Consider the following 24,082-nt stretch of genomic DNA (forward strand, 5'->3'; position numbering starts at 1 on the left):
CAAAAAAAGTATATAGTAAAAAAATACAGTTCTTTAAATCTTCAGTCTTAAAGTATTATGTTCTTTATTGAACTCTTATGTGGAACAGTCTCCCAAAAGTATTCTTTTCTACAGTCACATCCTAAAATAATAAAACAGCTAATCTGAATTCTAGAGAGTAGATCATGTTGCCCTACTGAGTTAAAAAAGAATTCAGTATTTTTGTTTTTCTTGTTATTGTTTGTCATCGTTTTTAATCCATGTTAGATTAGGATAATTCTAATATACTTCTGGGAGTAAATGGTATCCTCAGTGAAATAAACTAACTCATCTTTAGTACCGTGATATAATTTAGAATAAATTGTTTATCAAAGTTTGCCTCAAATATTTACCCACTTCCCATGAATGAATGACTTACTGTGAGCATGTTTTATCCTTTTTGCTTCCCTATGTATCAATTCTAATAATATATGTTATTGCTTTAAGTAATTTTCTATAAATATTTGTTACATTGTATGTTAGAGTCACAATTTCAAATGAAACCATTAGACAACAGCTAAAGTTGATGCATTTTATCACTTATCTGAAGCCAGAATTTTAACTGTGTACAAAAATATGTGACTGAAACACTTCTTGATGTCTTCAGTGAGTGTGGTATGTTAATACATTTTCTACATCTTTTCTGCTACTGATGGTGGGGCACTCCCACATCCATCCGTTTGTTAATACTGAGAGTCTTGAAAAGTCTCTATTTCAGTCCTTCACTCTAATGGTGGCCTAGATCAGAGGTGCTCTTACAGAAAGAAACTTGGTAAGATTTGATAACTAATTGGATAAAAAGAGATAAGAGAAAATGAGGACACACACCTGACACTGGGATGACATTATTAGGGAAAGGGAACACAGAGCAAACAGACCCAAGTTACCTGACCCGCCATAGCTAATCAGGGGCAACCAGAAAGCAAGCACTCTGTTCTCTGACTTCCAGATTTTGTTCACCACTCGACTTTCTACCCCTTCCTCACATTTCAGTTTCTAAAACATCATAGGATTCAACTGAACTCACGCTCTTCTCTTTGAAGAAAGTATTCATTATGCCAATTGCAGTCTTTTACTAATTGTGCAAAATATAGCCTTTCCTATCTATGCAAACATGATCTTTTCCAAATGGGCATATATTAATTTACCATTTTCAAACAGAGAAGAGAAAGACTATGAATGAGTGAGAATTTTAAAAGGCTTAATTGCAGAAATACACAGTCAATGGTAGATTGCTTTACTAAACTTCAGAAAGGACTTGAGAATATCTCAGAGCCAACCACGTTAAGAACCAAATGAGCCTACTGATGGGGAGCTATGTGAAAAGATAGTGTTTCTCTGGAAGTTAAGGTTACTGAAAGTTCAATTCCCTGTAAAAAGAATGGTTAGTCTGACTCATGGTTTGACTAGTGAAGTCACTGGTCTAGTCCTTCTATATAATTAAATTTTTGTTAGTTGTTTTAAAAACACACAAAAACAGGATGAATCTTTTTTTGTGGTTTCTCTTTGATGAGTTTCTAAAGGGAATATTTTGAGGTTTTTCTGTTGGTGGGATGAGGGAAAGTGAAACACAGAGCAACTAGTGTTGTGTGGTGTTTTCCATATTGAATTATATTTTTCTTTTGGGTAAAAAGGTTGAATTTTGCAGAATGATTAAAGGATTTTGCTTTAAGATAATGACTTCAGCGTTACTGAGAAAGGTTACTCCCATATCAGGATATAATTTTACTCGATGACTGTAATCTGATGTGCAAATTTATGATCACTCTCTTGTTTGGGGTTTAGAATTACAAATAGAGTTCAGCAGTACTACACAGATTTTTGTTCCCAGCCTTCTGTGCATTGTGTTTCAAGATAATAGTTGAAAGGTAAGTATGTAACCTTCAAGGAATCTTCAAGGAGAAGATTCAGGATTCCTTTAAGATTCCTTGAAGGTTACACACTTACTAGAGAGGAAGAGTCTTATGGTGGCTGAACCCTCAGCTTCCAGGGCCAGAATGTGTGGACTCCGAGTCTGGCTTCTCTCCCTACTAGCTGTTTGACCCTGAGAAAGTTACTTGACTTCTCTATACCTCAGTTTCCTTATCTACAGAACCATAATCATAATGGCAACTACTTCTAGGGTCTTTGAGAAGATAAATGAGTTAGTATGTACAAAGCACAAGAAAACATAGTAAATGTTATCTAGGTATTAGTTACTATAAATATTTATATTTTAATTCTGAATTTTTCTCAAGAATACAATGCACACCTCTAATCCATCTGCTATATATAGCTTATTTTTCCAATTACCAAGTTTGAGACCAAGTTCTGGTTGATTTTAAAAAAAGGATTAGAACTTTCAGACCATCAAGTTAAAGACTAAATACATGCAAAGTATTTTATATTAGCAAGTATCTGCTTGAGACTTTCCCATTCTTCTTTAAATCACTCACGGTAGGATTTTGTTTCTTCTATTGGGTCACTTTTTCTGAGTAAGCAAAGCCTTTGAGTAGAAGATCTATTGTTAGCATTAGAAAGATCCAGTGAAAAGCTGCGGTGGGGAGGAGGAGCCTAGTGCCCCATGTGCAGGCAGGGAAGTAGTGCAAATTGGTTTGGCTTGTTGGCAAAATTTTAGGTGCTATACAGGGTTCATTCAGTGTCTGTTTTTCAAGGTGCTTTTTGATTGGTTGGAGACACAAAAGTTAATACGATGAAGTAGCATTTTTGTTTGTGAATCCTGTGATAATTTACGAATTTCATATCGTATATAAAAGTGTTTTAATCAACTTTTAGTTGAATAAATCTAGCTTACTTTATTTCTAACTTGCAAAATTCTCCACAATGGAGAATGAAGAAAGCCTGGCCAGGATTTCAGCTCGGGAAGGTAAAACTTCAGATTGAGTGCTGGGAAGGCAAGGGGATCCCACAGAAGAGTATCTGGGTAGACAGAGCTGGATAGACATAACTATGAGTCAAGCTCAGGAAAACCAGACACTAACAGCAGCAGAATCAAAGGAAGGAATTGAGTCCATTAGGAACAAAGGTACTTATTTCAAATTGTTTTGAATAATTAATATTGGGATAATCTCAGCTTAATTTTACAGTAGAAAAAGATGCATTCATTGTCAGGGTGAACTGACCAAAAATACAGGGTGAAGTGAAAGTCAACTTTTATATTCCTCAAGGTCTACATTATTCTTTCTTCGTTTTGGCTGTTTCACTCTTAAGAGGACAGCAGTAAGAGAAGCTTGAGAACAGAGAGGCAAAGCAGCTGTGTTCGTCACCAGAAATTAGGGTCTTACTTATTATCTGTGATATCTTTGTCTTATTGACATGGATAATTGAAATTTGATTTTCCTCAACCAGTTTTATGTATTTTTTGAAATATAAAAAATCTTAGTATACCTCACCTACTTTCAGTTGTTATTATTCTTTACTGAGTTTACTGCTCTCAGCATTCTGACAAGCTCCAAAAATAATGACCTGTGTTGTGTTTTATTAAACGTTCAGTCAGACAGATAGATACAGATGGATGAATGCTGTGTTGCACAAAGACAAGTCAGCATTATTTAATCAATGTTTGTTTGATCCATGTAAAACGAGTATAAATGTAAGCTGCATCCCATCTGTTTTATCACCCCTGTGAAGCCAGCCTCATTTTTAAAACTTGATTTCTTATGTAATTGCCCCAGAATGACACAGGATGATAAGTTGGGAAGAAATGCCATTTGGACTGGTGAGACAAAGGATAGTGATGTGTAGGTGTGTTTCATAAGTTGAGCTTTTTCCTTTTGCAGTGGCATTCTGGATCGTTAAGTAGCATCATGGCTTAATCATTACTGGCTGTTAATTATCAGCGGAGCTTTGGAATCACACAGACCTGGGTTTGAGGGTAACTGTATGAATCTAGTCATGTAAGCTTAGCCAAATTACTTAAATACCAAGTGTCACAGAGCCTGTCATGAAGAAGGCCCTCTGTAAGAATAACTAATCTTTAATTTTCTCACCTGCCAAATGGAAAAAACAATACCTACCTCACAACAATTGTGAAAATTAAGCAGAATTCTTCATATAAAGCATAATGACCTAGCACATATTATTGTAATTATCCTGTTATTTGTTGGTCTTCATCTCATGGGCCACACTTTAAACCTAAGCATATTATCTAACATATGGGGCACACAACTCATGTTTCTATTACTTTTTAAAGTCTTCAATGTAGGTATGAAATAAGTCCTACAGAAGGCTGAAAACATGTGGCAAGAGTGGAAATGGACATGAGTTAACAGTGTCTTTCAGTTAATAGATTCAATTTCATTACTATAAGTAAATGCATGCCGTCTTATACATCTGTGGGTGATCTTAGTCTAAGTAAAACAAGGATATAAGAGGGAGTAGTATCTTCTACCAAAAGCACTGTACATATATCAGTGAGCTTAGTAGCTTCTTGGGATGTTTAAACGATGTGTAAGAAGCTTATGTATCCAATAATGTTCATCAGTACAAAGTGGAATACCAGTGGTAGTTATAATTTCATGATCACATACTTAATCACTTAGCCATATGATAATAGATGTTAAGTATTGTAATTTTGGATACTGTACAACGAAGTTTCCATAATTTGTTCTCTAACTCCCATGTTATACAGAGGAATTACTCTGTGATTTCTCTTTATGAACTTTTCTCAAAAACATTTATTCATCAATTCTATGCATTTGCTTAAATAACACCTGTTGAACCATTTACTGAGCCAGGTATAGTATAGATGCAAAGATGACAAAAGCTGCATAGGTAGGAATTTAGAATTTAGGCTGTAGGTCACACAGAGACAGTGGAAGTTATTAAACAGGGAGCTAACCTGTCCGGAGCTATATTTTAGAAAGACAACTTTGGCAGCACTATGAAGAGTGGATTGGAATAAGAGAGTAGAGAAGGGATTTCAGTCAGACAACAGATACCAATGTTCTGGATGCAGAAAGTAGCAATGAGGTTGCAAATTTGAGAGGTTTTTAAGGCAGGCCTTTGTCACTGAGTGGAACTGCTCTGTGTGGACATGGTTCAAGGTTGACTTGAAGGCTTCCATCAGGGTATCTGAATGCTTCAGTACCTTTGGCTCATAGGATGCTTGGGTAGAATTAAATTCTGCAAGGGAGATGAAAAATTTCCCTGGAAGAGCAAACTACAAAGCCCTTTAGTTACATTGCTTTTCAGACTCTAAGGTATGGGTAATTATCAATATTTTCCTGAATACTGTTCAGTGACTATTTCATATATAGATTAACACAGGCTAAGAAAGGAAAACAGTTTAATAATCTTTAGTAAATTTAGAGGCTGAAATCTATACTGCTGAGAATTTTAGAATGTTTGGAGGCTATTCAAGTCTACTAACAGACTTGACTCTTTACACTTGTGAGTTTTACTGTTATGCTGAATTCTCTGCCTTTTGACAGAAAGTGTGCATGTCTTTAATATTTTGATAGCTGTTGGATATGTTTTACTCTCAACTTCTACATACATACATAAGGGCATTGAAAATACCCAACATCAAAAATAACCACTAAACATTCTGTTAGCATAATACAGTATCTTTACTTTTAAAAAAAAAATTATCTGGGTATAAACCTGTTTTATCATCATTCTTGAAATCTTGATTTTGATTATTTGAAATTATGTTTGTATAATTAATGAACTTGTGTTTCCATATATCAGTGAAATTATAAATCTTGAAAGGTATCAGTATCCTATGATGAAAGAAAAAGTATTTTGATTTCCATAACGTTTCAGGAAATTTGAGTCCTCTAGAGTTATGTGATCAAACCTGAATTTAGTCTTGAAATAAGGATTCTACTTAAATATTTTTTAATTACATACTTTATATCTGTGAGATATTTATTTTAGATTGTTGAATAATTTTGGTTGAACTATACCATCAAAGAAAGGCATAAAATCAGAAAAAGAACTAATATTTATAAAAAGCAAATTATAAACATAATAACAGATAATGATAAATAGAAAAGATATCATAAATAGAAAAACAATTTGTCTGTACTGAGTTAAATGTTATTAATCTAAGATGAGAATTAAATTTAACTGACCTCCCTTCTTTACTGTGCGTATTAACTATTGGAATCGTACAATTTGCCTTGTAATACTGGTCGTACTACGTTACAGAGAAACAGACAAAACCTTAAGTAGCCGTTAATTTGTGAGCATGAATGAACAGTAAAGCCTGTGTCCATTGAAGCCAGTGAAAGACCAGTCAACTTAAAGACTCAGCTTAGGTCCAGAGAGGAAAGAATAGGGAAGAATGATCAATATAAAATAAGGTTTACAGAACCGGAAGGACTATTGAACCAAGATAACTTGTAAAGTACAGCAGGAGAGAGGGAAATGGAAAAGTAAAAAATAAGAACGTGCCTTTCCAATAGTAACGGAACATCTATATTGATTTCTTTTTTCATTTGAATCAATGTTGGTGACTATCACTGTTTCTGCTACGATTAATCATTTTTTGTTATGCTGGTTATATTAGTGTTCAGCTTCACAGTTAGGATCATCTTGATGAAGTATGGCTTCAGAATTTTCCTTTTAAATCATGTTTATTACTTGTGATAAATGCCTGTAATCTGGTGTTTTTCAGTATTGATTTTGTGTGTATGTGTTGTTTTTCTTTTAAAGTCAATTGACCCTGGCCAGCAGTTCACATGGGAGCATTCAAACTTGGAAGTAAACAAACCAAAGAATAGATATGCGAATGTGATCGCATATGATCATTCCCGGGTTCTCCTGTCAGCTATAGAAGGTAAGGAAATGCAGACATTAGTGATACCTTTATTTTTATGGATTTGAGTATGTGCACTGAGAATATTGTTTTAGTGAAGTTATTAACCATCTGTGAAAGGAATTAGAGTGGCCATGCCTGGTGACTCATGCCTATAATTCCTGCACTTTGGGAGGCTGAAGCCAGTGGATCTCCTGAGGTCAGGAGTTCGAGACTAGCCTGGCCAACATAGTGAAATCCCGTCTCTACTAAAAACACAGAAAGTAGCCAGACGTGGTGGTGGGTGCCTGTAATCCCAGCTATTCAGGAGGCTGAGGCAGGAGAATTGCTCAAACCCGGGAAGTGGAGTTGTGGTGAACTGAGATCACGTCACTGCACTCCAGCCCCAGCCTGGTGACCGAGCAAGACTCCATCTCAAAAAAAACAAAAAGTAATTAAAATTCAAAGATAGTTTTTTCCTACTTTTTCTTTCTCACACAAATATATTATACATAGGCACACAGTAGCCCTGACACTATATGACAGAAATGGATCTCTCATTACCTTCTTGCCTTTACCTTAGATTAAAGATTTGATAATGTAGTTGATGTTTTATATGGGAAGCAACTTGAGGTTGCCCATTTTACTGATGGTTGTTGGTTGTTATGAATGGACAGGTGATTGTCAGAAGAGGCCCATAAACTAAATGGTTGTTTGTTTGTAAATAAATCTGGATATCCACTGGGGACTGTGTAAAAGTTCAGAGTTGGTAATGTGGTAATTAATATAAATTAAGTAGATTGGAAATGTCTAATTTATCTAATTTGTGGACTGCTCGGTAATCTGTCTCTTAGAATTGCAGTAAGGAGTATGTTCCAGAGGGAACAATTGTTCCTAAAAGATGATGGTTACTCCTCATATCTATCCAGCTTCATTAAAAATTCATGAAGCGGGTAGTTTCCATTCACCTGTTTCCAATGATAAATCCCATTTGCATGGCATATGAAAACAACTAGAAGTTCATGTTCAACACACAGTATTTCATTCGTTTTTCTGGCTATAGTAGCACATTGGATTGAAAAGTCCTTAGAAAATAGTTGAGGAAGCCACTTAAATCTTTCCCTGTGTTTCAACAGCCAACCTGGGTCACCCTTGTCCCATACCGTGCTCACCCTCATTGGTGCCCAGAAGAGTTTTATGGCCTCTTCATACTTGAAGCTTCACTGTTTACATTCTTGAAGATGTTCTATGAAGCAAATTATACTAGCTTCAGACCCAATTCTGTTAAGGACTTTACAGTTGAAACATGTTTATCTGTAGTTATTCGAATACCTTTCCCTTTTTTCTGCTTCTGAAATCTCTGATGACCACTGCTTTATTTTATAAATCTGACCATGTCTCCTACCTGCTTCTTCAATGTCCAAAATTTATTTGAAAGTGAAACTGCTTAAAAGCTTTCTCAGTAAGCACCATAGGCTATTAATACATTTGTTTCCAGTTTTTTGGGAAGAAAAACTATCTTTCAGCATTTGAACAGTCCTATACGTGTGGCCCTCCCTACCTCAATGTGGCATTGTTTCTCATAGATATATTTAGTAAAATTCTCATAATAAATTTACTTTGGATGGTGGAAAATACTACAGTCCCTTTTTTAGGCACCCAAAGATACTAGGTGTTCAAGAGTTAGCCTTTTTCCACACTGAAAACAGTGATTTAAATTTATTAAAATTTTACCAATACTAGATCAGGCATAATAATGTCAAGGGAGTAATTGCTTCTTTTCAAATTCTGTTTAAAAACTGTAATTAATATTTGTGGATGATTACCTTACATTTATATGTTTTCCATTTTAAAGTGTGAAAATAATAGGTTTTTTTTTTTTTTTTGGTTTCAAGTCTCTTAAATCATCCCCATAATAAATAAAAAACTGAGTCACAAATAGTAGAAAAAAATCTTTTTTTATTAGCCAAAGCAAGACAAATTATAGAAGTAAAATAAATGAATGTAAGTTGAGAATCTATTTGACATGATCTTGCCTGGAGAGCTTGTCAGTCTGCCTTTGCTGTACTGTAGCATTGTTTCCACCAAAAATTAGGTCATGCAATAACTACCACTTCCCTGTACTTTTGCTCACTTTGTCATTATTTTTCTTAACCTGTTATTTTCCACATCTTAACAGTAAAGTATGTTGAGGGATAAAAAATATACCTCCTGGTATCTTGATTATGATGGTTAGAAACTATGCACATTTCATTCCTATGCTGGTTTTATAGTATGAAAGCAGAAGCACTTGAATCACACCAAAACCTGCCTTATTATAGCTCTGTGTTCACAAATATACCCTAAATGTAGAGCTGACCTAAAAACCAAATGTCTTTCAATATTGTGTTATGCAAAAGGTTAGAAGTATTTAATTGACGTTTATGAGCTATAGAGAGCTTTAATCTAAATTACAACCGTGAACGACATTTTATCTTAAACTAAGCCCTAACCAGCAGGTATTCATGAGGGCAGTCAATCATCCTGTATCTTCAACACAGAAGAGAAAATACTGGCAACTGGAACCACAGAACCACTAATTGAGACTTCTCCTCTAAAGACAGCTTTGATAATATAGGGCCAGCTTTTAGTATATTGAAATATTAAGTGACTTCATGCACAATTTATAAAATTTAATGTGCTTGTTTTGCGTTCCAACCAGTGTTACTAACTTCAGTGGCTTTGGTTGAGAGTTTTAATTTGGGAGTTTTTGTTCTATTCTCTCAGTGGTGCTAGTTACTCCTTACATTATTTTGCAAAGTGATCTGACAGACATTAGTACAACAGCAGAAACCGAAGTGGCCACAGTGATTGATGTTGTTTTTATATTTGTGTAATAGAGCAAGTGTGTACCCTACTTCCACTGAAAATAACGGGGAAAAATTAAAAGGAATTGTATGTGGGCACTAATGTGCTTATTGAACTTTTTGAAAACAGTGACCCTTGGTGACATCTTTCCAAATCACAGTCATTTTATTTAGGCTAGGAAAAATGCAGAATAAATTCAAAAGAGTCCTAATTACAAAATGGTTTCAATTGTTTAATTATAGGATAAGCAGTATCGAAACAGAATTGAATTTTCGAACAATCCAATTACCATTGGCATCTCGTCTATGTTTAAGCAGTTCTTAGGAGAAAATAGTAATTCCTGAAGAAGAGGGCAATAGAGTTTATTTCAATGAGTTAAGATAAATATATTCTACCAAAAACTGGCTGGTATGATGTTATGTGCCTATCGTCCCAGCTACTCAGGAGGCTGAGGTGGGAGGATTGCTTGAGCCTGGGAGGTGGAGGTTGCAGTAAGCTGAGATCACCCTACTGCACTCTAGCCTGGGCGACAGAGCCAGACCCCATCTGAAAGAAACAATAAATATTTTCAAATAAAGACTAAGTGGAAGCTAATACTTTAAAGTGCATAAACAGAATATGGAATATTATGCTTACACTTGTAGAATCCACAGTTATTCAAAGTATATTTTTATTAAAATAAGAAAAGAAAATGGACAAACCGAAAGATGAAGAACAAGGAAATCTGAGCTTGGGTCACTGACTAGCTAGGTCACCTTGACTCTGAGCATTAGTTTCCTCTGCGGTAATCTCTTTCATTTCTGACTTCTAAGAGTTATTTCTATCATTTGTTTTATTTCCTGTACACCACAGTCTGATGAAGCAGCAGGATAACTATTTTACTAAATATATAGGTATTCACATTTATAGATGAGAAAACTGAAGCTCAGACAAGATTAGTCCAGAGTCACACAGTATATAAATAATATAACTCTCTAGAATCCAGCTCTTTTGATTTCTGGTCTGGGGCTTCATTTGCCCACATCACTAATAATACTTTCCTACTGATGCAGGATGTGACAGTGTCTCAAGTTACTTACCATAGATTGAAAAGCCCAATCTTACCTTTTTGCCTAAAAATCTGTTTTATCTTTTGGCATTAGCCTGTGGATAACACACATAGATTTCAGAACTTCATTTCCTATTTCCTATTTCATTTCCTATTTTATGGCATGACTAACCTGAGGCAGGGACACCATGTGGGGAATCATCAAATCTATCATTCAAATAGATCAGAGTCATAAGATTGCAGAACAAAAGTCAAGTGGATGTATACCTAATGATAATACAGGTGATCTGCTTACCTCAAATATTGTTTTACGTATCTTTAATTTCTTATTAGCCAAGGAATATCAATTAGTGGGAGGTTATTTATTATAATGCCTTGTAATTAGCAAAAATTAATTATTGCAGTCCTGGATAAAAAAAAGATGGTTATTCTAAAGTATAATTAATCTTCACTGCTGCCAGTACTATGTTTTCATTAGTAGGATTATAATTAACATTTTGTTTTAAAAGCCACATTGACATGGATTTTTAGAAAAGTGTTAGCCAAGTCCAAATATAAAGCAAAATTAAAATACTACTTTTCAATTCTACAACAAAGACAAGACATTATAATAGATATGATTATCTGGTTATCTGTCACGTGTCGAGCACCACATTATGGAGGCCCATCCCCCAAAGCTAGTAGTCATGATCTAAATTTACAGATGAGGAAACGGAAGCATTTTAAAAGTCAGCAACCTTGTGTATGATCTATAGCTAACAAGTGACAAAGTTGAAATACTAATATATGTCACTCTCAAGGCAGCTGTTCTCCCCATTAGTCCACGCAGGCCCAGAGCGGCTTTCGAAGTCCTGATAGCCCTGCCTGTGTACATCAAACCTAATTCAAAAGTGATGCCTTTTTGGCTGGGAAGATTGTCTAAGAATTTTGAAATACACATTTTGAAACACTTATGTTAGAAATCTTAGAAGTAGAGGTCTTCAGTTGTGTTCTTAGACTTCAGTCAAAATGAATTTTTCCAAAGAATAAATGACACAAATGATTTTCAGCTGTGTTTCTTTGTTTGTTCAATCTCATTTTTTAAGGTATATGGGGAAGAATACTGAATAAACACACCGAAAACTGAAAACTAAATTTCAGTTTAAACAACGTGACCTTGAGCATTTCATTTAATGCTATTAACAGTAACTCTTCGGGGAAGCTGGATCCTTTTGATAATTTCTTGAACATTTTAAACCCCACTTAAAAACAAAGAGCACTTGCATACTTTATTTGTACACTAATTTCAGAAAGTTCACGGATACACAATGTCTTTTCAAGCCCATTCTCCAGTTTAGGAAGAACCTATGACTTGGTGTCTTTAGTTGTTTTCTCATAAAACAAGGAAATGTAAGATGGTTTCTGCCATCTCCAAAATTCTGAACATTGAGTCTAAATCCTGAGATCAAAAGATAATGTAAATGGGCAAATAAATATTAAATCTTAGACAGTACGAGATTAGCTTTTTCAAGGAAAAAAAAAAGTGGGCTTATTCTAAATAGGATTATTGGCTACCATGTGACTCTCACCAAAACAGATTTAAATGGTTTTATCCATGAGAGGGTTAGAAGTGATAAAGAATAAATGCATTCTTTGACGCTAGGGCTTATGAATCTGATTTTTTTTAAAAAGCTTAGTAAAATAGGGATCCATGCCTTTGTCCATTTATGCTGCTATAACAAGATACCATAGACTGGGTAATTTATAAACAATAGAAATTTATTTCTCATGGTTCCAGAGTCTGGGAAGTCTAAGATCAAGGTGGCAGCAGGCTTGCTGTCTGGTGAGGGCCCAGTCTCTCTGCTTCCAAGATGGTGCCTTGTCTTGTTACGTTCCCCTGAGGGAAAGAATGCTATGTCCTTATATGGCCAAAAAGATAGAAAAAGGGCAAACTTTATCTTTCAAGCTCTTTTATAAGGATCCTAATCTTACCCATGAGGGCTCTGCACTGACAACTTGAGCATTTCCTAAGTCCCCACCTCTCAATACTATCACTTTGGTGATTAAGTTTAACATATGAATTTGTGAGAACACATTCTGATCAGAGCAGTGTGTTAATTTTTTCTTATAGAAAGGGTCGTATATTTAAAGTATCAAAATTTAAATATACTTATTCACTTCATCTCTTTAATAAGTACCTTCTTAGAAGGGCCTCTATACTACTCAAGAACCTCTTTCCTATAAAGCATCCTAAGCTCTTCTTGCTTCTGCAGAGCTTGCTTGGACAAGTTGTGCCTTGTTTTCCTTATCTGTATAATGGGATTATTAATCATACCTACTTCCTAGAATTACTAGGAGGATTAAATAAATGTATGTAAAACCCCTAGAAGAGCACCTGACACAAAGAAACTGCATAATAAATATTGGGAATTGTTAAGATTATCATTAGTGCTATGCATTTTATTATTACTACAGATAGGCACTTTTAACTGCAGATGGAATTTGTTTGGTATACAATCTATGGAAAAATTAATAATATCCAAATGAGAAAGCTGCATCTATTTGAGGTATTCTGTGATGCAAAAGAAAATGCTGATGCTTGATAAATGGAAACTGGACCCATAATAGCATTACAAATTTCAACAGGGGGAATAATCTATTATTTTACATGGAAGATCAAAATATATCATCTGCTGTTTGATTTGCAAAACAGGAACAATTCAAAAAAATTCCAGCATAAATAATATAGATGATATTATAATAACTTGATTTTTTGTGAGATGGGCAATTTAGCGCCTTTAAGATGAGAAAGCTGCTCACGTGGAATCACTGCCTCTAAGATAAATCCAGTTAAAAATAAATAAATAAATAGAGACAAAAAACTGCTGCTATTCCTTCTGTAATATTACCCATCATTTGCCACCACACTAGCACTCTTGTTTCAGTTTTGTCTTAGCCTCTCTTCTGCAGAGTGTTCTGTGGGTAAGTCTGTAGCGATTCATTTAAAACAGCTGTCAGCACATGCTAACGTATTCTCCAATTTCACATTGTACCCATGCTGTGAAATATCTTTTTCTTTTTTTTTTTTTGGGCAGGGGGCATATCTGGTAACTGGATGTATTTTCAATAAGTAAAAACAAAACCAAAAAAATCCTAGGAAAATATGTTCATACAGTCTGTCCAACATCTTCTAATGGAATGTTATAGTGAATAAAATGTTCCATATGAAGTTCTAACATCAAAACAATTACAATTATTTCATCCAATAAAGAAGTCCTATGATAGCTGCTGTGTGCTCTTCCCCATACAACCTCAGTAAATATGATCCCCTTTTTGCCCTCTGGATTTCTCTCTGCCTCTTTCCCAGTCACTAGTGAATAGTTTGTTGGCACCTGGTGTCTGTTTTATTTTGCTCTTGAAATTCTGTTTAAGGTACTAAAGGAAAGTTGTTAGAATGTGTATCCTATCCCTTAAAAAACTCATTTTTTAAAAAATAAATCCCATCCAATTATTGGTTGAGTTCATTTCTCTCATACTGTTCAGAACATCAATCATTGATTTAGGCTGATAGCATGGTTTCTTTAGCATTTTCAGTCTTTCTGTTTTCAAGTTAATTGTTTATAACTGTGATAAATTTCATCACTTTATTTCAGGGTGGTTTTTCAAAAAATACATAAAAGCATTTTTTTTGAGACACGGTGAATAGACAAATTTTTTATAGCTTAATTTGTTTTAAATAGAAAGCTAGATAGCACTTAGCCTGGGAAACCTGCAACAGTTTCACAGGATGCTTGCAGTCTTTCTAAAAGCTATCTAATTTGAGCTGTGTAAATGGCATCTTTCTCTTACATGTAGCCAAGCAAGTGCTGTTATATCTGTTATTCCCTAGTTCCTTACTCTAAGGCTGTAGAGAAACCTACGTCATCTATGGCTCTGTTGTTAGAATATAGATACAGGTAGTAGATTGCTGGGAAATTGTAAAATAATTGTTTTTATCCTGTCTGATAATTTTTTAAAACGAAGAAGCCTGAAAGGGGCCTTCCAGATTTGGAATTACTTTTTATCAGTATTTAAGAATAAGCAGACTATTTCCATATGTGTTTATTACATCAATCATAATAATAACTAAAATCCATATTACATTTTGGAAATTTCAGATGTATTGATTCATTTAATTCTCACAGAGATGTTGGTTCCAAGACTTCTTAATCATGATATTCATATTAGTGATGAGAAGACTGAGCCTCTGAGTGTTTCCTACGCACACAGCTTCTGTAGCCATGTCTCATGCTTGAGTGTGACTATTTCATTGCTTGATGAACCTCTATAATAATTGCCCCCTTATTAGTATAAGCTAATTGGACCACAACTCCATGATGTGGCTGAAAAGGTACACTTCAGTGGCCTAACATCTGCTTTATTTTAAAGCAAGTTGCTATCTAACCATAAAGCGTGCCCCTCTATCACAGGTGATGATAATTCCCCAACTCATGTTGCTGATCTTGCAGTGTATTCAAAGACAGATCAATCACCCATCTACTTTATTGTGTCCATTCTCAAAACCCAGCCTCCTCAGCAGTGCGGGGGTATGGAAAATCAAGTAGAGGAAGACATACATTAACAAGGAGTTGCAGGTTGGGTTCACATACTCTGAATATCATCTGTTTCTCCATTAGCTCACTGTGGGGTTGAGCTATGATGCCTACAGAACAAGGCATTCTTTTTTTAAAAAAATGTATGTGTTTTGTAGCAACGTGAAAAGACTGCAGCTATATCAGGGGATACCCTGGCAAATAATAGACTATGTCTTTGCAATAAATGTTTGCTTTATTTTCTGTGTTGCAAAAAGAATCCTTCATGTCACCAGCTCTGATGCAGCCATGGGTGGCTGTCATTGTACAAGTGAAGGGTGGGGGGAAAGGCCTGTGTCCTTTAGAATTAAATCAGTTTACTTGGTAAGTTTTATTAGATTTTGTTTTTCTATTTTCTGTTTTCTAGTTTTGCTAGTGATAGCAAAGTAAACATTTTTGCCACATTGTTAGTTGTAAAAATTGCATTCTAGGTCTTAACCAGCAATACAATATTGTAATGCTTTCTTGTTTGTGCCTTAGAGGAGAGGCGGGGACATTATTTACCAAATAAAAGGTAGCTTTTGTGCTCTAGTGGGTCTTGAGTACCTCTGTCTTACAACAGAGAACAAACTGATTTACCAAAAAGCAATTTCTTTTTGACACAGTCCTTACTTAATTAGGGATTTGTAGAACTTAAAGAAAACAAAAGTACCTGGGATTTGAAGCCAAATTGTGAATTGGAGCACAGGGAGTTGCTCAGCTGAACATGCATCTCCATCTCTGTAGTGCAGCAGCATCCTGCCTTGTAGTTATTCTCACCCCCGAAAATTCAAGGCGAGCTTCTTTCCATGGACAGACCACCTAGTACCACTACTTCCTCTTGTTTTTTGTTTGTTTTTTGCTCCATCAGTTTCCAATCAAGCTATGAAGTAGCAGCCTCACTGAAAAATCTCATCTCAGCACATCAAAGGTAGAAGCAATAGCAATCTGCTTGAAAGAGCATCAGAATTCATTCCTACCTAATCTGAGAGACACAAAGCCTCTATTTATCTTAAAATAACTTCACAGAGATTTCCAAGTCCAAGAAGGTTAAGAATAGCACAGAGAGACACCTTATTTTAGAACTCAAAAGGACTTGAGGGAATCAATTTGTCCAGCACGCCTTGTTTAGCAAATAAGCAATTACAGGTCTGGACAAGTTGAGTAACTGGCCAAAGGTCACAGAGTAAACCTACCAGCAGCTCTAGACACGAGTCCAGATTTCCTGGTCAGTTTCTTTAAATTCTTATCAAGTGCTTGGTATTGTCCCAAGACTTTAAAATGCACACACAAACCTACAGTGTAATGTGATGCAAAATTGTGAACCTTCCCCTTAGGATTACTTGATTTCACAAATAATTCATGTACCATTTTGCATCCTGCTTTTTCACTTAATATCAGGGCTTAAGGCTTTATTACAAACTCCTTATCATTAACAACACCCCTTCAACAAGAGATATCTTTTCAAATCAAATTATCTTCTGACTTCAAAAATAAAATCCACAGCAAGTTGCATGTTTTTTTTTTCCTTCTTCTTAGTGGTTTTAAAAAATCCACATGGCCCAATTATTCAAAGTCTATGTCCAGGCTCATTTTTCCACTGAAAACTGTAGCTAGCAATCAACAGCAAATAAAATGAGAACCTAAAACTTACCTATTTCTATTCAAATAGCTGTTTGCTATGGTTTGTTGTGCATGAAGAACAACAGAAGCACAGCTCTACCAATCATTCACCTATCACAGTCTCTGCCGGTTTTACAGGCTTGCGTTTATAGCTCCAGGTTTAGTTAGCCCAAAACACAGAGACCCAGTAGAAAGCATGTAAGTAATATTTTTAAATGCCACAAGAAAGAACCGTTCATTAGCTGAGGAAATACACTTTAACACAGGAATGGGGCATGTTGATGGAATATGATGTTAGAGGGTCTAGCCTTAGGTTTCTCATGTGTAAGGTTAGAAGGATAAACAATTATTTATGGTGTCAGAACTACTGACATGACTTATTACTTAGAGGATGCACATGAAACAATGCATGAGAAATCATGAAAACCCACTCAGTGTTAGAAATGCAGCAGAGCCGCGGACTCCTAGGGAAGAACCAGTCTTAGATGTAAGCTGTTCTAAGACCAACTGAATCCAAGGTACCGTTTCTGCAGCAAGGCCAGTCTCTTCTAAGATTTTGCCTATGAGGAGCAGAAGGCAAGCATCTTTGTCATTTTTCTGTTGTTTTAATAAGGTCTTCCCCAACCAAAGAAACAAACAAACAGATAACACAAAAAACAATCAAGCACTGTTATTCTAGTATTGGAGGAAGATCGCCTGGACTCCAAGAACGAAAAGCAATCACCTAATTTATAGCGATTCTATACTCTTTCAGTACTACGTGTCTAGTTAAATTTCCATCCTTCATAATCCCAAAGGAATTCAATTATTCTCACACACTTCTCTTGGATTAGAAGTGCACTGTGATTAATGTTGCATTAGCAGAAGCAAATCATTTTTTGGAAAAGGCAGAGAATTGAAAATTAAATAAACAAATATGCACTACTTAGAGAAAGTCACCCCCCAAAAGTGAAAGAATGTTGTAGATCCAGCCTTCCAGCAGAAACATCCTAATCAAGAACTACTGAAGAAGCATTTCATGGCACCAGAACATTTGGAAAGCAGCATATTGTTTATTTTCACAGTGTTGGTTGAAAAGTCTTTCTAAATATGTCACATTAAAAACCAGTCTCATCTACTTGAAATGGACTGCTGATTAACTTCAGCTTCCAATCTGGGGTTAATATTTTTAGGACAAGCCACCATCCTTTCTAAAAATTTTTCTCCTTCATCTTTCTGCACAGTATGTTATATTGGGCTTTATGAATACAGGACTCATTAGATCTTAGAGCTTCTGAAGAACATAACCATCTCTCACATCTTCACATTGCAGAGGACCTGTGAGAGAGAACTTACCTGAAATGTCTTTTCACCAGAGCGGGTAAAGAGATTTGCCAGAAGGAGGCTTTCATTCTATGTACTGCCTTCTAACAAATTAGGTGTCAAAATATAAAAGGAGCCTCAGCATTGTTTTCAGGATATAAAGCATTGTCTTAATAATTTGCTTTTCCAGATATTCAATTTTATTTTCAGTTACCTATTTTTCAAAATATTAATTCTTTTTCTTTGAGACACAGTCTTGCTCCTTTGCCCAGGATGAAGTGTGGTGGTGCAGTCATGCCTCACTGCAGTCTTGATCTCCTGGATTCAAATGATCCTCCCACCTCAGACTCCCAGGAGCTGGGACTACAGGCGTGCACCACCACATCCAGCCAATTTTTTCGTTTTTGTAGAGACAGGGTCTTTTGCCATGTTGCCCAGGCTTGTCATGTCTGTTCTCAAGAAATCTTCCTGCCTCAGACTCCCCAAAGTGTTGACATGATAGGCATGAGCCACTATGCCAGCCTAATTTTTTATTTCTTATTTTTTGTAGAGACAGGATCTCACCATGTTGCTCAGGCTGGCTCAAACTCCTGGGCTCAAGTGAACCTCCTGCCTCAGCCTCTCAAAGTGTTGGGATTACAGGCATGAACCACCACCCTTGACCCAATTCCTAAATTCTTAAAGCATTTAGTGGTAGTATTAATCCCTGGTGCCTAGTAGTCTTCAGGCAACATTTTTGTATTCTTATCCAGGGAAGTACAACCATTATTCAGTAGCAACCTATCCCCTCCTTGTAAAACAAAAAGAATTTATTATTCAAACTTGAGCAGTATGCAAAAAAAAAAAAAACCCAGTTTGTTACATAATAACTGATTAACATTTACGAAAAGAGGGTGGGTGGGTCTGATTCCCCATCTTTGGGAATGATTCTCATGTGCATTTTCTCTGTCCTCAGATGCATCATTCAGACACATTTGTTTTCCTTGATGAGGGGGGAGGTGGCAAAGGGCCTGGTTGATGCATTTTCTGAGTCATTTAGCCCAGATTTCTCCATTCTGATTTTTCTTGGAAAAAAGTTTTCTGTATACTGGCAGCTGAGTGAGGCCCTTAGCCAGAATCCTTTTTATCAGTTCTTTAATGCTAAATTAAAATTTAGAAAGTGGGTTTTTCCTGTTAGATGGATTCATTCTTGGCTCAGAACCAAATCCTATGGATATGTAAGATGTGTGTACTTCCCCATGTTTGTAACCTGAGAATTTTATTTAAACTGTAATTTGAATCTACAATAATCTGGTGTTGGGGAGGAATAGGATCTTTATCAACAAAGGGCTGCCAAAACCCCAACTGCTTCTTGAGTAGCTGTAATAGATGAATAATGTTACAACCAACCGTGCATTTCAAGTTTTGCTCAAAAGGCTTTTCAGCTAATGCTGGTGGTATTCCATATCCATGTGTTCATCTCAGTGCAGTAGTTTCCATCTGACTTTCATTACCTTTCTTGAGAGGATCAGCTTTACAACTGGAATCAGAAAAGCAGTCAAAATCACTGCAAGTGGCAATCAGTGAAATCTGACAATTTTAGCTTGGGAACATATGTTTCATTATAAAGAAAAAAAATAGTTACCCCATAATTCCAAGACTCTTATTTCCCAGGGATAGAAGGGATTGTGCAGAAGTTCTAGTGCTACCTGCCATATCATACGGATATTCCTATAATGTGCTTGTTCCACCCTAGAGATAGCCAACTCATTACCTGCCAAGGAAATTTACTCATTTTTTGATTCTGGCCATTTGAAAATGCTTTATTGTCTTAGAGATGAAATCCATGTCTCTGTAGTTATATCCTTCAGAATTTAAAACTTGGAACTCAACAGAGTAAATCTAAACCTCTCTTCTTATTCTCACAGGTAGCTCTCATCCCCAATTCCTATCATATCCTTTGCTAGGCTATAATATATATTCTTTCCCATATGGAGTAGCTTTGATTCCCTTATTCACTGTGGCTACTCTTCTTGGAAGAAGCTCAGTTTTGCCTCTGTCTGTCTTAAAGGCATGTGCTGATGGAAAACTAGGCTTTAAATCACAGTATCTACATTAAATTACATCTCTGCTACTTATTAAATGTTGGCACTGGGGCAAATTATTTACTCCTTTTTGTCACTAGGGTAGCAAAAGTGAATAAAAGAGACATGGTCAAAATAAGCAATAAGCAAATTAACAAACAAGTTAATAAATAATTACAACCTGTAATCAATAGTATAAAGGGATTTCAAGGGAGTTCTGATGTATGAGGGTACTCCAGGGCAGGCCTTCTGGGATGGAGGCTGGGTGTTTTATGATGGGAAGGAGACAGTATATTCTGGGATATGAATTGAGCTAAGGAAGGAAATAAATGGTTTCTAATAACTGAAGCAGGCCAGTGTCTAGAGTTTGAAAGGCAAGGAGGTGAGTGGAGTGAGATGAGTCTGGGAAGTTGCAGAGCTTTGTAGGCAGTGTTCAGAGTTTGGATTTTATTTGGAGTATGAGGGGAAGCCATTGTTGGGTTTGAAGACACTACAGTGTCTGAAATAAATTTCTTAAAATTGCTCTCCTGTTAGATGGAGAAAAAACTGGAGAGAACAAAAGAAAAAGTTGGACTTCCAATTAGGAGGCATTCGTCCTAATCCAAGAAGTTCGTTTGCTGCTTAAAACAAATCACAAGTTTTAAATGAGAAGCAATATTTTACAGAGATAGAGATGCAGATAACTAGCCTATGATTAAACCTGACTCCACCAACTTGAGCAATTTGCTCACTTTTTTTAACTTCTTTGCACTTCAGTTTTCTTCTTTGTAAAAGGATAATCATGACAGGACTTACCGCATAGAGTTATTGTGAAAATTACATGAGTTTACATATGAGTTTCCTGTTAACTAAATCTGCAAAGAATGGTTCACTATTATGGTGTGTTCCACCCTTGCATTTTCAGACTCGGGCCTTCTTTTATCTAGTTTTTGTCTGGGAATGGGGAAGCACATGGGTGAGGAATGTTACCAGATTGTTTATTGTTCTTTGCAAACTATATTTTCTGCCGGTGCAACAGAGAAAACCGACAACCAGTGAGAGAAAAGGCGTTCTGTGAACCATCTGTTGTATTTTTTGTTCTTTGTCATATTAAAAAGACCTGAAACTTGTTTGCATACATTTTTCTTAACATGATGGTTCTAATAGGACATGTTTTTGATCTTGCTTAAAATTCTGCCTTCAATATATTGTGACTCCTCTAGTGTTAGGTGGAACAAGAAGCTAGCACTGCCATTAGGTCATGTCCCAGGCTGTTTACTCTTGTGATGTGCTCACCTGGTTGAATAATACTCCTTGTTTTCCAGGAATCCCAGGAAGTGACTACGTGAATGCCAACTACATAGATGGCTACAGGAAACAAAATGCCTATATTGCAACACAGGGATCTCTCCCCGAAACATTTGGGGACTTTTGGAGAATGATATGGGAGCAACGGAGTGCCACAGTTGTGATGATGACAAAACTAGAAGAAAGATCAAGGGTAAGCATAAGTATCCACCTCTTTCCGTTTAAAAATTTTCCCTCAGAGTCTGTATGTTGCATATTTTATTCTGTTCAGAATCTAACCTTTCCCTAAGGCTTAACTTTCTAACAGATACTAATTATGAATGGGCATCAACAACTCTAATTAAACCATTCTTTAAAACTCTCCTGGGTCTTTTCAAAAAAGAAATTCTCCCCTGTTATGATGTGTGTGGTTGCTAAAGGAAAAAAAAAAGGATTATTCATGGGAATAGAAAACTTGGTTAGAGAAAATAAATATTAGCGTGAACCTCTTTCAAAAACACCATTGAACAGGAAGCCACGGGCTTTCAGGAGAATCCCACCAATATGTACTTCCACTACTGTCAATTTTGTATTTCTTGTAATCTGCAGTGTAAGACTTAAATTCTGTGAAAGAGGCTCTTAAATTATTTTCATTAGTGTAAATTAAGTCAGGGCAGCTGGAAAAATGATGTGGCTGAATATACGGCTGAGAAAACACATAAATGCATAGCGGGCGTTTTGCTAGTTTAAACTTCTCCAAAATGAGTAGATTTTAATAATGGAGTCATTGCTTGGTAATGTCTAAGAAAAGAGTTGTATTCATCATATGGGTCCAATATTATGGTGTATGGCACATTAGTTAAATGCTGTTGATCTGAAAGACTAGAAAATAATGGGTAAGCGGTGTACCGTATTCCTGAGTACATGTGTACATATTGTAGCCATCTGAAGAAAATCAACGTTTAACCTTGAGAATTGAATGAAGGGGTCTCTGAAACTTCATTGAAGATAGCAGACACTTCCACTGAAGTGTTGAGGACATTCAAGACAGAATTTGAAACCACAAGTGAAAGGTCTCTTTTACTGTGGTTATAATAGTTTCAGAAAGGATATTTAAAAGAAAGAAAGCCTGATTCCCTATGTACTGTGTGAGAGTTGAGGTTCTAGAAATGTTCTTCTAAGCTCAATACATGGCAGTTTCTCTACACCTAGGTGTGTATATGAGGGACAATTTAAAAGCTGCCAAAGAGATTTATAAGGGAAAAGCTCAGACATAAAAAAATATTAAAAAGCCACAACTGTAACCTCAAAGGTGGGAAATCAAAAGCAGTGATATATGGCTGGTTTAGCAAACCAAAAAAGCAATTAGATCATTTCAGAACATCTGAATTGTATAGAGATGTTGAAATACTGTCTCAAAAGGGAATTAAGATAAAAATGACAGACTCTGAAGACAACTGTCATACTTTACATGCAAACCCCATTCAAAAGATGTGAATGGATCTGTTATCGATTTGTGCTTAAGGTAACTCCTATATAACAAGCAATTTCTTTGAAAAGAACTCTCCTTTCAAGCAATCCTTGGATATATTGTTTAATAACTATAACAATATCTAACATTACAAGAAACACTACTGTGACCTCCAGTTTACCTATGAGTGCACTGAGGCCCAGAAAAGTACAGAAAGTTTACCTAAGGTCATTCAGCTACCAAAGTCAGGGATAGGAATTGAAGACAGACAGTCTGGCTCCAGAACACACATGCTGTACCATCAGGCCATACTGCCTGTTGACACTTCTGTGAAGCTGAGACAGCTGAACTATTATATTATGGCGTGCATGTAAATCCAACCTACCGGGTCTGTTCTGCCTAGAGATAACTGCTGGTAACAAGCAGTCATTTGCAAAAGCTGTTTTCAGTAAAACACACATTTTATCTTGACACTGCAGGCCTTCATTAAACTGTGCACAGAAACTTGTTTTGAAATAACCAAATGAATTTCTGCCCCTTTTCTCCCTAATTGCTTCTAATAATAAAGTTAGTTCTAACTGGCCCCACTGCCACTGCAACATCTGATGGTAATGAGCGGTTCTTGGCGGAAGGTACTGTGACTTAAATACCTACAGTTTATCTTTCTGTTGCAGGCTACCTTCCCTCCCAACCCCCCTCAGCCAGAGGAACTTATTTGGAAGTTGCTAAATGAACCTCTGTTTGCTCCCTTCATTAATTACTCTTTGCTCTTGCAGGTTAGCTTTCTCCTTTGTTAAATGGCCTAAGGAGGCCAATTAAAATGCTGTCTCATGATTTTTATTCTGTAGTGGTTCAGCCTGTACCCAGACTTATGATGACCTGCATAAGCCAATAGGCGGTTACGGAATCTCAGCCACCATCAATCTGACATTACACAGGAGGCCTGGGCCCCAAGGCCCAAAAGCCCTTTGTTCTCCAGTCTAGAACACTTGGGACTAAATGACCAAATGTCCTGGTGAGATTTAACACAGCCCTGGAGCCTCATATCATCTCATATGCTCTTCCATCTTCCTCCCTCCCATCATTCCCATCTCACTCTTTCCCTATACAGTT

At 36.2% G+C, this 24,082-nt stretch overlaps 1 protein-coding gene across 32 annotated transcripts in view; it reads left to right on the forward strand.

The window, feature by feature from the left end:
* PTPRD (protein tyrosine phosphatase receptor type D) overlaps positions 1–24,082 on the forward strand; it is a 1,411,192-nt gene that overhangs the window by 1,319,236 nt on the left and 67,874 nt on the right. For all 32 annotated transcript variants that reach the window (XM_064381700.1, XM_064381675.1, XM_064381734.1 and 29 more), the window contains 2 exons: positions 6,679–6,802; positions 21,537–21,712. In XM_064381700.1, the coding sequence (XP_064237770.1) occupies positions 6,679–6,802; positions 21,537–21,712 (300 nt within the window). The remainder of the gene's footprint in view (positions 1–6,678; positions 6,803–21,536; positions 21,713–24,082) is intronic.

The sequence above is a fragment of the Aotus nancymaae genome, unplaced genomic scaffold (genome assembly GCF_030222135.1).
Source record: "Aotus nancymaae isolate 86718 unplaced genomic scaffold, 86718_ANA_hifiasm-v0.15.2.pri h1tg000003l, whole genome shotgun sequence".
In the NCBI taxonomy this organism is placed as follows: Eukaryota; Metazoa; Chordata; class Mammalia; order Primates; family Aotidae; genus Aotus; species Aotus nancymaae.